The sequence below is a fragment of the Lemur catta genome, chromosome 26 (genome assembly GCF_020740605.2).
Source record: "Lemur catta isolate mLemCat1 chromosome 26, mLemCat1.pri, whole genome shotgun sequence".
In the NCBI taxonomy this organism is placed as follows: domain Eukaryota; kingdom Metazoa; phylum Chordata; class Mammalia; order Primates; family Lemuridae; genus Lemur; species Lemur catta.
The window spans coordinates 2,419,448-2,437,034 of NC_059153.1; the positions used below are offsets into that span (position 1 = coordinate 2,419,448).

The window sequence follows — 17,587 nt, forward strand, 5'->3', positions numbered from 1 at the left end:
ACATACCATTTAACATTTCCATTAATAAGTAGGCACATTCTCTTTCCAAGAGAAAAAGAACAATTTATCATTCAAACTATGCATAGATTTATTTTTTGAGAACTATACTTTAGGAAAGAAAAAAATTAGCTGGGTTTTAAAATTTAAAAAAGGGATGTATTTTCAGGGGCACATTATGTTGCAAGTCATAGAAACTTAAGAGAAGTGGTTGAAACAATAAACGTATTTCTTCAGGTAACGTGAACTTGAAAGCCCAGCACTAATGCGGCTTCAGCTTTGCTTTGCTCTGGCAACTAAACCTCGTCACTGAGAACCCAATTTCCTTCTTCTGTTCATCCTTCTTCCACGTTGCTACCTTTGTCCTCGGTTGTGTTCTCTTGGTTGGTTGTGCTCTCTTGAAGCTACTTCATTCTTCCGTAGCTACACTCAGAGAGTGAAAGAGTGTCTCTCCCCAAACACCCAGCAACACTTGTGAGCTCCTTTGTAACCAGAGACACTTAAGTCTCAGGTCTCCTCATCCCCTTGCTAGGGGAACGTCAGACACTGATTGGCTAGAAACTTCTTTTCTCATGGTCCCCATCCGATGGAAAGTTGCAATAGGCACTCATTGTCTCACTTAGAAGAGATTTGTGCAACACAAGACAGCTGAACAACTGCGTTGTATCTGACTTCTCCCAGCCCTAAGAAACTCACTTCATTTAACCCCCTTCAGTCATTTTGATATTTTGTCTTCCCAAACTGTATACTTTTGCTCTGAATCTTTTTTTTCCCCCATAGGAGTGCACATGGAGGACAATTTTTCAAATTCGTAAAAGAGAACCCTCTGTAGCATCATGCCTTCTGGCTGGCTTTGCTCACTTTTGCACCTTTCGTATGTTATTTAAACGGGCTGGAAAGAGACGGGGTGTGGGAAGAAACAGGAGGAAATGAGCTGGAGGCTGGGGATGTGACCCGTGTGTGCTCTTACCCAGACCTCAAGGCAAATAATTCCTCTCATTTCTGTAAATTTCCCCCAAACAAACTCATTTTAGCTATTATCTGTGACAGCCCCCCCCCCCTGCAAACTTCTAGCTATCTCTCTGTGCATTTCCATTTCTCTGTTCAAATTGTGTTGTGTGTATTTCTGTCTACATTAACAGTATAGAAACCTAAAATAAAAAAGCGTTAACCAGCAGGCTTAGTTCTGAAATAGCTCATCCTGTAATAGGGTTGATAGGACTGTCATGTTTTCTTATTTTAGGCTTTTAGGCGTTTGTAATTTTTTTAAAAAAGCATAATGAAGGTTTGGTTCCTAGATTTAATTTAGTTGTTACTTTAATCAGTTTACGATCCATTTCAACAGATTATCTGAAATAGCATGTTTGTAGTAAGTTCCTGGCTGATACACCTGTCTGCTTTTCTACTAATTAGCATTCACATGCCCAATGTGGACAAAGAGATTGAAATTTTAGGGAAGGGGGTTGCTGATGAGATAAACCTGGCAAAAGTCCCCCAAAAGAATGCCAGTTGTTTGATGCCTACCCAAACCTAGTTATCCAAGCTAAGGGTTTTCCGTTTTTCCTTGCACTGTGTTACAAAGCCTCCTCTGCCTCCAGGAAAGAAAAATAAAAAGAATCGAGTATTGCAAGTAGGAGCTAAAAACTGTTCAACTGCTCCACACAGAGAGAAGCTGAACTCCCAGGATGGGGTAGGAAGGAGGGAGGGAGGAGGAGGGTGGGGCGGGAGGGAGGGGAGAGGAGAAGGGGTGAGATGAAGACAGACTCAGCTCCGGGATGCAGTGTCTTCCCGAGAGCACCGCATGGCCCATCTGAGCTCACAGGAGCCAGGAGAGAGTGGTTCTTGAGGCAGCTGGTGAAGAATGACCGGCCCATCTGAGTTGGCCTGGGGCAAAGCGGGGACCACCGGAATGGATGTAGGAACTTGGGCAGGGGGCCGGGAAAGCAGGCCTCGGACCTCCACAGCCTGCGAGGCCAGGACTGGAGCCGAATTTAATCAGATCTCTAAGGACTAAGGAACCATCAGGTGACATCCTTAGTCCAACACCAACAAATAACAATCATCATCTTAATAAATCTTACTCCTTCAGAGCTGAGCAAAGTCAAACATTAATTCGGCCTCGTGCACTTTGCAGAAGAAAAGCTGAGGAGGCGCATCCCTGAGAGCAGAGGTAGAAAAGCTGCGATTCGAATGGAAGTTTCCTAAAGCTACTTACTATTTTATAGTACTTTACCATTTTATACCAAAATTAAATTTAAAGGAAATACGGTAAAACTGAATGAGTTTTTCAGACACAAGCTGCTCACATAGAAGCAACGCAAGATGAGGAAATCCAAAGACCTGGGTTCTAATCTCACATCTGCCTCTGTGCAGCTGTGTTTCTGGAAAAGTTACGTCCCCTCTCTGAGTGTGTGTCTTGCACTGGCTTGGTTCCTTTCCACTGAAATATTTCACTCTTTTGTGAGTGCTTCTGCTTCGGGAAAAGCAGATGTTTGAGGTCATGGGGTAAATGATGACACTCACGTAAATTCTGAAAGCGTCTTTGGGGAACTTTTGATGACACGATAATTTATAGAGCCAGCGTCACCCCAGCTACTTCTCACCCTTTGCCTGAGGCACAGGGGGTGAGGGGGGAGCGGATGGAAGGGGGGACATAGCGAGTTCATGGAAATGTTGATCGTGGCCCAGTCTGTTCGCAGACCAAATTGTTGGAACCTTTAGTCCCCTAGGGCAGGGGTCCCCAACCCACGGTGAGTTGCATAATTATTTCATTATATATCACAATGTAATAATGATAGAAATAAAGTGCACAATAAATGTAACGTGCTTGAATCATCCCGAAACCATTCCCCCCATCCCCGGTCTGTGGGAAAATTGTCTTCTATGAGAACGGTCCCTGGTCCCAAAAAGGTTGGCGACTTATGCTCTAGGAAACCACTTTTCCCCTGCCTGAGTCCCGGGGGGGGCTTAGGATTTTTCTGGAAGCTGTGAAAGTTCCCCTCATTCCTGGCACCCTGCTCTTCGAGGACTGCTTCCCCAATTCACACCCTAACCCTAAGGGGATCCTCTGTCCTTCAATCCTTGGGTTTCACGCCGACCTGGCGTGACTAGGAGGTGTGTCCCTGCAAAGTCATCACCTCTCCTACCTTTTCCTGGGTCCCTTCACTCTTCCCGGTGATGACAGCCTTGCTGTAGCTGAGACGGAGCCACCTCTTGTCGTGATGGTTGTGGTTATTTCCAATCTCCCAGCCAGGCAGCCTACACAGTGCTCCTCACCTTCCGGTGGGCTTCATGCATCACTTCTGTGTCCACTCATTCCTCCCACGTCCGTGTCCTGAACGGTCATTATGTGTAAGTGCGGTTTCTAGGCCCCATGAAAGAACGGTGACTGCGTAGACTGCGTCCTCCTGGGCTCCGGCAGCTCTCAGTCTGGTGGGGGGCATGGGGGACGGGGTTGTCAGGTCAAGTACAGGATGTCCAATTAACTTTGAATTTTAGATAACACAGAATTTTTAATATGATTGTGTCCCATTTCATATTTGGGATTTACTTAACTATTATTCGTTGTGTATCTGGAATTTAAATTTAACCAAGTGCCTTCTGTCTTTACCCACCACACCTGGCAATCCTGATGGGGAAGACAGAAAAGAAGCAAACGATTTGGTCTTAGGTGGCAGTTAGTGCACTAGAGCAAGGGAGAGGCGTATGCCCTGAGTATAGGTCATGGGCGTAGATAGCGGGGCCGGGGTAACTGAGGCTGACCCCTGTGATAAGGGACATTTGGGCTGAGGGCAAAGGAGGTGAGGGAGTAATGCCACAGACATCTGTGGGAAGAGCAAAGGAGGCCCATTGGAGAGGACCCCAAAGGCCACGCCCTCAGGCTGGTGCCTAGTGTGCCGGGGCAGGTGACAGGGACGCTGCAGGTGGGAGCTCAGGGCAGCAGCAGGGCCACATCACAGGGGCCTGGGGTCATTGTGTGGATTTGGGCCCTTATTCCTAGTGGGATGGGACTGCCTTGGAGAGAGCTGAGTGAAGGAGCTCTATGCCTGACTGTGTTTATTTTATTTATTTATTTATTTATTTTTAATTTGATTTGATTTTTTTTTTTTTTTTTTGAGACAGAGTCTCACTCTGTTGCCCAGATTAGAGTGCCGTGGCGTCAGCCTAGCTCACAGCAACCTCAAACTCCTGGGCTCAAGCGATCCTCGTGCCTCAGCCTCCCAAGTAGCTGGGACTACAGGCATGTGCCACCATGCCTGGCTAATTTTTGTATATATATTTTTAGCTGTCCAAATCATTTCTTTCTTTTTTTTTTAGTAGAGACCGGGGTCTCGCTCTTGCTCAGGCTGGTCTTGAACTCCTGACCTCGAGCGATCCTCCCGCCTCAGCCTCCCAGAGTGCTGGGATGACAGGCGTGAGCCACCGCGTCCGGCCCTGACTGTGTTTAAGAGAATGTTGGGAGGGGTGGGGATAGCAAGGAGCTCGGTTAGTTGGTCTCCAGAGTCAGCCTCTAACCCCTGGCCAAATGGTGACACCAAGTCACACACAGGCTTTGCTCTCACTGCCCTTCTGACAGCCACTGTGGCCTGAGCCAGAGCTGTCATCTGCTCGAGCCCACGGATGCTGCCCTGACTTGCAGAGCTGCATGGTGGAGTTTAGCTCCCTGTGCCGTAGGGCCTCGGTGCTGAAGTCTCGCTACGTGTTGAACTGCTTTATACCAACGGTGCTCCTCCCTGCTTTTCAAGGCTTTTGGTTCCTCACATCTTCTAATAATTAAAGAATTTTATAGTTGAAACCAATGCTGAAGAGAAATATAATACAAGCCTCACATAGAAGCCGCATATGCAATTTTAAATTTTGTTAGCCATGTTGAAAAAAAGTAAAAAGAAGCAAGTAATGTTAATTTTAATGACATAGCTTATTTAACTCAATATGTGGTCAAGATTATCACTGGAACATCATATGAATTAAATTTTAAGATGAATATGGACATTATCAATCAGATATTTTACATTTGTTTTAGTCCCCTTCTAAATCTTCAAAATTGTGTTACACACTCACATCACATCTCAGCTAGGAGGAGCCCCATGCCCACTGCTCCGTGCCCTCCTGTGGCTGGTGGGACCACGTTGGACAGCACAGGTGTAAACTCTGCTCATGTTCAAGGTCCAGCCCGTAGACCCCTTCCCTGCGCCAGGATGGAAACCTATTGTGGTCGAAGTGAAGGTCCACAATGTTACTATTTCCCTTCAGTACTCAATATCTGTACGAAAACTGCATTTTTTTCTATCCTTCAGTATTCTTTCAAGTTGCCCTTGAGTTGCAGTACCTGAAATAATTGGGAAAACTTTGAGTGATGTTTTACATTCGAGTTCTAAAGCGTATTCAGTTTAAAGAATGTGAAAGTGAGAAAGCCATCCTTCTTAAAAGTCAGCACAACTTATTTTCAGCTTTAATATGGAAATGGTCATTTGGGAATTGTCATACTGGGAATAGCCTTAAAATTTAAAGCCTAGTAGAGAAAAATCCTATAAATCTACCTGTAGTTAAGATGTTAGCTGCTGTTTTTCCTTATTATGATCTACAAATGTCCTCAGTGTTTGTAAATATGAAATGCCTTCAGAAATAAGTGGATAGATTGTCCAACAGACATGAGACTAGCTCCCCCCACACACATATAACACACACAACCTCATTCCCATGTTTTTGCCTGTACCTTTCTGATATATTTTTCTATCTATGTACATTTTTGCTGTTATATAGTAGTAGTATATCATCGTAACTTTATTTAAGAGGTTTCATGATAATTTTTGTCCTCGTATGTTAGAATATGGTTGATTGCTCATTAAGACTTCTCTTTTATTTCAATTTATTATGCCTCTTCATGAAAAGAGTTTCACGAACTCACTTAAATGCCCCCCCCCTTAAGTTACTACGTATATATATCTTTTTTTCCCCAACTCAAAAATAAACTCTTTGGGCACAGGTACCTGTCATATTTATTTCATCTTCATATCCCATAATACACTCAGCCCAGAGTAGAACATAGAGTAAATTTTCACTGTTAGTTGAATGAATCAGTGCCTTACAGATTCCCATAGAGTCATACAGCAGTTCACCTTTAACATTTCTTTTACACAACCTGGGAAACTAAGTTTCGACCCTATCAAAATGTCCCATATCCTCCTAATCTAACCTGAAATATAATTTTCTTGATATAACTTATTAGAAAGGTAAAATGCTATGAGTCATTTTTTCTTCTTTTCATTCTCCCCAATTCATTCAGGAAACAGCTTTAGTCACTTTGCAGAATTAAAATGTTGTGACTACCTATTGAAATTGTAAACACATGAGAAAATATTTAACCTTACAAGCAAAAAAGAAGTTTAAAAGCTGAACAGTAAGCTCTCATTTGTGCTTACTAAAATAGGCAAAAAAATGATTAAAATTGTGATGTGCAACGCTGATAGAGTTGTACAGATTGGTGAAAAAGTAGCATGGAGCGGATGCCTATAAAAGCAAATAAAACTCAGAACCCTCTTCAAAAGCAATTTAGAAGTCTGCAATTGGTGTCATACAATGTTTCCATTGACTAATAAAACAAATACGGGGAATTTATCATAATTAGCTCATTTGACAGAAAAATATGAGTATGTTTACAGAAGTGTATATTTAATATTTCTTCAATAGCAAAAATTGGAAACAACCTGAATGTTGGACAACGTGGAGCTGATTAAAAGCATGATCACACCTGACTTTGATAGATGATAAACTATTCACAAGATAATCATGAATACTATGTGAAAACAAATGTGTGGTGTAAAGATAATAAAAAATCCAACCACACAATATGGTTACAATTGCTTGAAAATATGTAAGCATAAGTAACAAAGACTAGGAGACAGGATAAAGTGAAAACAATTATTGTAGACTGATGGGATTATAGGTGCAGTTTTTTGGTTGCCTTTCGTGTCAAAGATATGTAAAATCAAAGAAAAACAGAGATCACGTTTGAGTCCCCCGATGTTCATATATTAAGAGGAATATTATGTGGATACCTAAGCAACATTTCTCTTCCTTGCTTCAAAATCTCAGCATGTATTTTGTCCGGTTCCAGGGGCTTAACCGTTTTTTTTTTTTTTTTTTAAATAACTCTGGCTACCATGGTTATTCTTTGAAAGTCTAAACAAAGTTTGTATTGTTCCCTGGCAGCATCTCTTATTTGCATTAAACCATGAGTTATGATATTAATGCATCCTGTTGTGGATGCTTTGAAGAAAGCAGACTCGATAGCTCTTTTTCTGGTTGCATAGTAAATGATAGTCCTCTTTCAGGGGTATTCTATTTCCAAGTTCTTATCCTTTGTTATGTACAAATGGCATAGCAAAATACTCCCATAATGGCCACTACTATTCTAAGTCAACATTTTTGTCATTTTACCAAGGAAAGTGCATGAGTTACAATTACAGTGTGACTTTATGCAGGAAGCAGAATTTCTTCCGGGGGGTTAAGACTTTAGCAATTATAATAGTCCAGTATAATAATAAAACATTTTTGCTCTTCTAGAAAGATGCCACAGGCTTCACGTTGCTTATTTCATCTGATAGGTGTGCAAAAATAATCTTTGTGTAAGTTATATTTAATTTAGGTATCTACACCTCCTGAAAGGTCATTTGTAAATGAGATGTATAAACCAAATGATAATAACGATAGAAATATTCATCTACTCTCTCACAATTTCTAGATACGTTCCAGTGTAACATACAATGTAATGTGTCAAGAGCATAACCTCTTAAGTGAGACCAAAGAGTTCAAATTGTAACTATAGTTGTATAAATCTGGACAAATTACTTAGCTTCTGTGTGCCTTAGTTTCTTCACCTGCAAAATAAGGATAAAAATAGTATTTACCTCACAGAAGTTTGTGAGAATTGAGTTCATGAATGTAAAGATTCTGGTGCTTAAGAAACGTTGCTATTAATATACATGTTTTTGAAGCAGGAAACACAGATGTAAAAATGACACAATTCCTGACTTAGAGAACATTCTTAAAAATCAATTAAGTTTGCAGTGAACCTAAAACTACTCTAAAAAATAAAGTTGCTTTTTTTTTTTTTCTTTTTAAATCAACTAAGGAGAAACTTTACTACCCTCAGCTGGAGCACACAGTAAAGGGCTTTGGGAATGTCTTAAATGGAAATAGAATTCTGTTTGCTCTAAGTCTGAGCCACACGGAAGCACAAAGGGCCCAGGTGTTTTTCCTTGGCTTCTGGGCACTGCAAGAGGCTTTTCCTCTTTGGAAAACAATTGCTGAATCAAAATCTGGAAAGACTAGTATACATCGCCATCTTTCTGAAATGGGAAGTTTTTCTAGCTTAATAGCCATCATCTTTTGCCCGAAAGCTGATAGATCATTGTTCAGTGTGATAATGAGAGCCGTAAGTCTGAATGTTTATTCGAATTATTTTTACAATGAAATTGGAAAGAGAAACCACAGCCATTTATACTTTTTATTTTGGTGTCAAATGTGTCTAAATGAATTAAGGTGTTCAAAGATGGGCATATTCTTCAAGATTTAGATGTGTAAATGTCCATGTGATTAAGTCTAAGATGAAAATAGAATGATTTAGTCTTTATTTTCCTGAGCTGATGAATCACTTAAAAGCTCTCCACCAAGAAAGTCTTGTATTTTCAGATACCTTTACTCATTCAACAAATATTTATTTGGTGCCTTTGCCTACAATGTGCCCAGCACCATGCTAGATGTTAATTTCTACTAATAAATTTCTTCAGCTTTCTTAATGATGAAAAGACTGAACAAAGGTAATTAACCTTGTTATATCCTTGCTCCCTTGCACCTAGAATTTTGGACCACACAAGCTAACTTAAATTTACACCAATGGTCACTTATTCTCTATCTACTTGTAAAGCATGGCTCTATAAGAATGGCTGTCTCCTCTAATGATCTGTATAATTATTGATTTTGTCCATTTTACTTAATAGTATCTATTTTTTATTTTGAGGGTGAACCCGGGTTGCCAGGAGCAGTAGGACAGAATGGACTCCCAGGGCCAAAGGTTAGTGCAAATAAAGCCAAGCAAAATCATTTGACACACGAATGTCCGTGAAATTGTAAGCTATCGCAATATTTTAATAGCCCGCTTGTTGCACTAGAATGGATTTTTTGTCAGTAGTATAATAGGCTACAGTAGAACTTTGTGACTAATGAATACATTACGTTTGTGATTCTCATTAGCATTAAAATGCAGAAAAACAGATAGAATATGATTGTCTAAAATCTTTATTCTGGGATACCTAAATAACACAAGAAAGCCCATAAGACTATTGTCATGTTACCACTTAATGAGCATATAAAAACGTAGATCATGTCCATACTGCCTAAAATTTGCACATCTAGAAGACTAACTAGAGAAGACGTTCGTAGTGCCACTGTGGCTTTTCCTCAAGATTTGGCCACCTCCAACCCTTGCACAACATAACCAGTTAATCAGATGAAGAGCAGAATAAAGATGTTTAAAATTTAAAAATGGATGTAATCTGAATTACTAAATAAGGAAAAAATGTAATGAGGATTTTTTTTGCATTGCAAGTTTTCTTTGTTTCTTGAAGAACAAATGAATCTGTTAAATATAAAAAGATTGGTGACAGCTTAGTTTAAACCAAACAGGCAGACAAATCCCAAATCCTTTGATGAGTGAATATCCCTTGAAGTACAAAACTAATGTCTAATCCCATCAGCTGTGCTCGTGTGTATCCGCACCCACAGATGCCTGTCAGCTGATTCTGCAGATCACATTGCGATTGACAGGCTCTGAGGACCGACCTAAAATTTATAGACCTATCCTTTGTCCTGCAAGAGAGGAAAGAAAATATTCCTTCTGGGCCTATAGCCGTTTTCCTGTCTTCTTCCCTTTCTTGCACCATGCTAAAAAGCCAAATGATAGGAGTTTAATGCTTAATGCATGTTCCCTGTGCTGTTCCTGTGTTGCCTAGCGACCAGCAGGATGGCTGTCGAGCAGTGAAGATGACCAGACATTCAGAAACCAAGGGTCAGGTTGAGTTCCAGGGAAGGAAAAGAGTCTTGCCTCCAAACTGACTTCTGCAATGGGTTCTAATTTTTTTCAAAAAACCCGACAATAATGGTCTTATTTCATTTTTTTAAAAAATCAGGCAATACTTACTCAAGCCTTTCACAGGGAAATATTATCATACTGTGTATAATTTACCTAAGAGCTCTCTCACTTTTATCCCTTCCTGGGTGAAGTGAAAATGAGATTCTATTCAGAGCACGGTTTTGCATTTTAGTTCTCACGCTATCCTGGTCATCATAAACGCACTTAAACTCTGCCCCATTCCAGCGTCTTGCCTGAAGGCACCAGCGCCTCCTAAAATACGCCTGATCTGGAACTTGCTGGTTACTAGCAGCGAAAGAGAATTCATGACATTTTGAAAGGCTTCGAGTTTAAAACTGTTTGTGACATCTTAGGGGAAGACAGGTTGGGGAACTACATTGAACTACACTCCAGACCCCTGAATAATCCATGCCCCAGGGGATGCTTTGAATAAAAACCTTTGTGGAAGGACATCCTAGCCCACCTTACTGATTCTCAGTTTGGGCAGAATGAAAAGGAGTAGACTAAGGAGCTTCTCAGGACACTGAATTGCCACAGCACTGTTCACCTCTGCCCCAGAAGCCAGTTTCTGAATGATAATCTTGAAATATATTTCTTCAGTCCTATAAAAGCAAAGAATTAAGATTATATTTAGTATTGATATCCATACTCAATTCTTCAGGAATCTCATTTGTTTTTATATAACAACTACATAATAGCCCCAATAGAAAGTATCACACATAATTAACCTAGTATGTTCAATGTATTGTTTAATAACAAAATTAGATGCTTTATAATTTAAGGTCACCCAATCTCCGTTCTTTTGTTCAGGGAGAACCTGGAGAACAAGGAAAAAAGGTGAGAATGATTCTGCCTGTGTTTATCTCCTCCCACCCACCTCCTGCCAAGAGACACGCAATTGAATTCTATGCGCGGTGGATAAATAGGTATAGAGAGATGGAGAGATGACATACATGTAGTTATAATGACCACTGTTCTTTTTCCAAACTGCTCATTAGTGGAAGAATAAAATAGTGTAATTCTTATATATGGACAAAAGTTTGGATAAAAAGGTTTAAACAAATGAAGAGAAGGGGAGCAAATTTCAACATTCTATGTCAGGCTTTTATATAACTGAAAAATCCTCAGGCCTGCAAAACCTCTATTCTGCCTGCTTGCTAATGTCATTCCAATACTTTTCCAAGCACCCACATCTCTCTCCACTGCTTCTTATGTCATTAGGTTAAAGGGATACAGATGTTTACCTGCAGCAATTATCTGAAAGTTGCCCACAAAGAATTCCTGTAAAAACCAAAAAGAGAAACAAAAGGAGAAGCAGGGCGTTGAATGTTCAAGTTCCCTTAGACTCCTTTCCTTATTACTTTTGGGCCCATCCTGATTATTTTTAGACTCTCATTGCATATTGCGATACTTATTTTTCTGATTCTCATGCAATTTGTACTTCAATAGTGTTTGAAAGTGTGCTGAGAAGGAAACTATCAAGATACTCTGTGGTGCTCTTCATATGTGATCCAGTCTTTGTACAAATCAATGCTATAACCTCTAATCCCAAAGGAATTTCATCTACAGATCAAGAAGAATTCTTGATTGTAACTGTATTTTTCAGCCTTGCAAAGCAAAAAAGATAAAAAGGCATTTATTTAAATGGAAGGAGAGCGAAACGGAGGGGGGTGAAAAAAGACAATTTGATGAGGGGAACAGCTCAGTCAAACCCTTCCCTTCACAACCACTCTGAGCCAGTTTTCCCAGCACGAGGGTTTGTTTTGTTGGTTTTGTTTTTTAATAAAGAGATTTTCAAGCAGTTTTTTAAAAAGCATGCACATCAACTGCCTGTCAAAAGTCCTTCATAACAGATTACCAGTACATTTATTTGGCATCCAGTCAGTTCATGGTAATTAATTTGAAATTAATTAGTCCTCAGATGACTCTTTTGTGTAGAAATCAAGGAGGGAAGAGGAGAAATGTTGGCACCGGCCCTGGCATTCACCGGAGCAAGTATCCCAGGCTCTCGGGGTCTGCAGGGGTGCGTCTGTGACCGTAGACAAATGCCAAGCAGGTTAACTTCGTGCTTATTTGAAAGAATAAAAGAAAATAAAGAGAAAAAAGTGAAAGTCTCCCTCCCCAACCTCCTCTCTCCCCTCTGCCAAGGAAACCATTATCAGTAGTTCCTGCTTTATCTTAAAGAAATGTTTAAATAATAGAGAAGTCTGTTGGCTCATGCCTGTAATCCTAGCACTTGGGGAGGCTGAGGTGGGAGGATTGCTTGAGGCCAGGAGTTCAAGACCAACCTGGGCAACAGCAAGGCGCAGTCTCTACAAAATAAATTTTTAAAAATTAGCTGTGTGTGATGGTGCACTCCTATAGTCCCAGCTACTTGGGAGGCTGAGGCAGGAGGATCCTCTTAAGCCCAGGAGTTTGAGGTTGCAGTGAGCTGTGATGATGCCACGGCACTCTAGCCTGGGCAACAGAGCAAGAGCCTATCTCAAAAACAAAAAAAAAAAGAAAAGAAGAAAAAAAGCCATCACATTCCAGCCTGTGGAATATGTGAACAGTAATGCATTGTTTTCATTAATGGCTGTCATTAACAGCTTTTGATGTGCCAGATACTGTCCTAGTTGCTTTGCACACAGTGTATGACTTATTTCTTACAACCGCATGAAGCACCCTCACCCTGACATTACACAGGAGAAGCTTGATGCAGAGAGAATTGTGCTCACCCAGCAGATGCTGGAGCTGGGCTCGGTCTCCCTGACTCCAAAGTCCATGACGTTTCCACCATAACATGCTGTAAGATTTAAATTTAAGCATTCAAAATTTAAAGGAGCAAAACATGGATACTAAATTAATGACGTTTTTCCTAGCACATTGCTTCGTAGGGAGACAAAGGAGATGTCAGTGAGGAAATAGGCATAGGAAGTCTCAAAAATAACAACAAAAAAAAAGCAGCACAAACTCCCCCAATTCATTTAAATGTATGATTTTTAAAAAAGCTTTCTAATAAAATATAAAACATTTATTTCATGAATGGAAACCATGTGGGCTCAGATAAATAAATATATTCAGGGCACAGGTTTTTGAGGGCCGTATCATGTTCTTTGAGGTCTTAGAGATTTGAGATGCGCTTGAAGACAGGGTAGAACTTACACAGACAGAAGGAAAAGAGAGGCCAGGGGTCCGGGTGGCAGGAAGGGTAGAAAGAAGGGTGCAGAGGTGGTAACACACGTGGCTTATTCAGGGAATTATGAGGAGGAAGCACTTGTTGGAGAGGAGCTTTGAGCAGAGGAGAAGAGATAGAGAGTTAAGGAAGCTTGAAGTGCCCAAACGAGCTATGAGAAGGCAGACTGATAAATGACTGTTTTCTGTTAATATCATGGAATAGTTTAAAACTGTTTGGCCAAGTTCACTGTAATAAAACTTATTTTATTGGCATCAGACAGCTGGTCAAGTAAAAAGTACCTTAGCTCTATAGAACACTTGCAAGAGATTTTAATAGGTAGTTTTTATGAAAGAAAACTTAAAATAATGAAAAATACTATTTGCTTAATGTCACCAGCGTATTTTACATGTATTGCTTTTTCCCTTCCTCAGGGAGATGCTGGAGAGAGCGGCCCGAAAGGTGACACAGGCGAGAAGGTACAGTTCTGTGAGCTGTGGAAGGGTTTGTGTCTGAGCGAGGCCTGATTTCACGTATTGAAAGTGGGAGATTCGAGAGCAGCGAGTGAGAGAGAGTGGTTTAATGTGACACATAAATTCTCCAAGATTAGAAAACATTTAAATGTTTGGTTTTGGTTTTTAAAAGGTGATTATCCACAAGCTCCTATCTATAAACTTAAATATTTTGAAAGTACAATGGCATGTAAAAAATTCTAGAAAATGTGTAGCTAAGTTTCCAGTCATACGGCTTTCCAGGAATGAAAACACTCATGTGTAAATGAGACACACCCTTCATATGCAAGACACAAAAATAGTGATTCCAAAGTGATTCCATTTGTCCCAGTTGTAGGAGAGAACTTGTCAGAGGATTGGGGTGAGATTTAAATGTTTGATTATAAGTTCATGTCACTTCTTTAGAGCCTCTCATGCAGTCTTGAAAGTTTGCCCCAACTGGCAACCCACTAAATCTGGATATTTTATCAGCCTTTGTATTTTTTTTTTTTTTTGGTCTTTTAAACTGTTATTAGCACTTACAGTCCAGTGGTCTTGTGGCTTGTCTTCCTGCCTCCCCTCTTTTTTAACCCCGGTCTATGATCATAGCTTCTATGTGGATTCATACTTCACAGCCGTCTCCAACATACGAAGACTATTTTACTTTACTCGTGCTACGTGTTAAGAATTAAGAAGATCTTTTAAGAAACTGAAAATAGAATAGAGTCAGATGGATTTTAATTTAAATCAAGCCAAGTAATTGAGTGATTGAAAAAAAAAAAGAATTATTCATGTGGGCTTACTTACAGCTGAGCATAAAACTATTCCACTTTGAAAATTATTACAGTGCAGATGGGTAACGGTTAGCCATAAAAACACGCCCGCAAAATAAAAAGAAATTTATCTTTTTTCTTCTTATAAATATTAATATAAATATGGCATGGGTGGTAGGAAGGAATTAATGTCACCACGTAGCAATTGTGGTTGTGTTGCAGTAGTCTGGAAATGAGAGTGGACTCTCAGTATCTCGTAGACCAGGGTTCCTCAAGCTCAGCAGTGATGACATTTAGGGCCAGAGAACCTTTGCTGTGGGCCTGTCAGATGATCAGCTGCATTCTTGGCCTCTACTCATCAGATGACTCAGCACCCCTGAGTCCTAACAACCAAACGTGTCTCCAGAAACTGCCAGATGTTCCTCAGGAGACAGAACTGCACCCAGTTGACTACGACTGCCGTAGACCTGTTGTTTTCATCTGCCAAATTTAAGTATCCCATGACATGAACACATCGAATACAAATGAGACCAATGATAGACCCTGACTACTTGCGAAGTCAAAATTTGAAAGCTTAAATATATAAACTTGGATGTTATGTTGAACTTTCATGTTTGTACTTAAAAGCAGAGGTCAGTAAAGAACCAGAAAATAAATGTTTTGGGTTTTGTGGACCATATGGTCTCTGTCGAAACTATTCAACTTTGTGGTTGTAGCATGAAGGCAACTATCGACAATAGGTAAACAAATGAGTGTGGCTGTGTCCCAATAAAACTTTATTTCCAGACACTAAAATTTTAATTTCATGTAATTTTCATGTGTCGTGAAATATTATAGTTACTTTGATTTTTTTTTTTGACCATTGAAAAATGTGAAAACCATTCTTAGCTCATGAGTCTTGAAGGTGGCCAGCTCGATTTAGCCATAATTGCTAACCTCTGCTTGAAAGAAAGGAAATACACGACACGGCAATTTCTTCTAGTGAAAAAAATTTATACCAAGTCCGAACTATGCTTATCTAGATTTACATAAAGAATTTTATGCTTAAAAGATGTATGTTTAAAGCTTCATTTTTGGAACATAGACCAATAATTGTTTCTTTTTTTTTTTTTTTCCTTTTTTTTGCTGCCATGAGTCCATGGGATAATTGTTTCTTTAATCACACATTTTTTGAAATTTAATTTTATAATACTGAAGCAACTTTTTTTCTTTGAAAAGACCAAGGTCATCTCAAAGGAATACTGTTCTTATTTTATATATTAATGCAAATCATTTACCATACTGACTCACACATAGTAAACTCTCAATAAATATTAGCTTTTCTTACCACATGAAAATTGAAATCAACGAGATTGATTGTTTTTCTTTTTTTATCAAGAAGTTTTATTAGTCAGCTGAAATTAAGTATAAATGCTTCAGTTGAAACGGAAATCGTTTCTATAAACTTTCAGTGGGTCTAAACAGGGGATTGTAAATAGGAATCTGTAGCGTGTGTGATATGTAATCTGACCTGGAACTCCTTTGCCCCAAGAACGCTGTAATTGAAATATAATTTTTGATGTGTTTTTTAAACATTTCCTGCTTCTGTCATATAATTTGTTTCCAGCATGTTGGAAACACTCTTCTTATGGCCTTTGTGTTCAGTATGTGAAACTCATTTATCATTTACCAAGTTTGAGATGTAAAATAAAAAAAAATGCTTCTTTTCTGCCATTGATGTAGTAAATTACATCATTGGCTGATTCACTTTAATAGGATTTTTTTTTCCTTTTGATCCAACTCAGGGCTTTTGGATGGTAAAGCAATCTAAGCCTTTCCAGACTGGTCATCTGGAAATGCTGTGGAACTATAAAAACCATGAGGCTGGGTTTTCTCTGTGGCCAGCAACTTCGGTGCGTTCTGGCCCACAAGCACAGAGCACTGTGGGTTTAAGAATCACCTGCCAAAGACCGACTTCAATCACATGTAGAATTACACGGGTTACATTCTGCTGTTTGGACTGTTAATCCCACCAACAAATGTAGAAATGGATTTTTTATTATTATTTTTTTGAGACAGAGTCTCACTCTGTTGCCCTGGGTTCAAGCAATCCTCCCATCTCAGCCTCCTGGGTAGCTTGGAGTACAGGCGCACGCCACCACGCCCAGCTATTTTTTTTTTAATTCTTTGTGGAGACGGGGTCTTGCTACGTTGCCCAGGCTGGCGATTTCTTATCCAGCTCCCTCCACGCGAAAGTGGATGTTTGTGCAGAACACTGAATGGTTTGACTACCCCATTTTGCATTCACAGTTTTATCTGTTGATTCAAAGGCTCCACCTTCGCTTTCCTGGCATTACCTCTCTGTCTTCCTTTTTTTTTTTTTTTTTTTTGGTTTCCCCAGTTTCAATTTCTGTGAATATGCTGCCTTTTTATTCTGTATCTACAGAGCATCTTTGATTTGCATCTTCTGAGCCTTTTCAGAAGCCATATTTGGAGCCACCAAACAAATTGTCTTCTTTTCCTACAATCATACCTGAAGGCCTGTCTCCGTGGGAGCACGTTATTCCCTCAGCTTGGAACACTCTTGCTCTCTGTCTTCCTTCCCCAAACTCCTCACCTCCACTTTCCCACTTTCTAATCTCATTCATTCTTTGGTTCACACATTCACACTGTATGCCTGTATCAAAGCATCACATACACCCTGTGAGATATGCAACTATTATGTACCCATAATAATTAAAAATAAAAATAAATGAAACTTAATATATAAGTCATTTCTCTTGGACAGCCTTTCAGTCCCCTCAGGATTGGTTAGGTCCCTTGCTACATATCCCACAGCACTGTTTATAATCCCTATCCTAACCCTCATCAGGGTTCTCTGTAATTCCTTGTTTACTTGGACATCCAGCTCACTGAAAAAGAAAAAACAAACAAACAAAAAAACTGTACGGTGCCAGGCTGTTCTATGCCCAGGACCAATCCCAGTTCCTGATACACAGTTAGAAGATAATAAATGTTTATTGAATGAACAATCTTTTTA

General features: G+C 39.8%; 1 protein-coding gene across 2 annotated transcripts in view; it reads left to right on the plus strand.

The window, feature by feature from the left end:
• The window catches only part of COL25A1 (collagen type XXV alpha 1 chain), a 337,352-nt gene that overhangs the window by 256,155 nt on the left and 63,610 nt on the right, over positions 1-17,587 (plus strand). For both annotated transcript variants that reach the window (XM_045537459.1, XM_045537458.1), the window contains exons 13-15: positions 9,020-9,073; positions 10,961-10,987; positions 13,739-13,783. In XM_045537459.1, the coding sequence (XP_045393415.1) occupies positions 9,020-9,073; positions 10,961-10,987; positions 13,739-13,783 (126 nt within the window). The remainder of the gene's footprint in view (positions 1-9,019; positions 9,074-10,960; positions 10,988-13,738; positions 13,784-17,587) is intronic.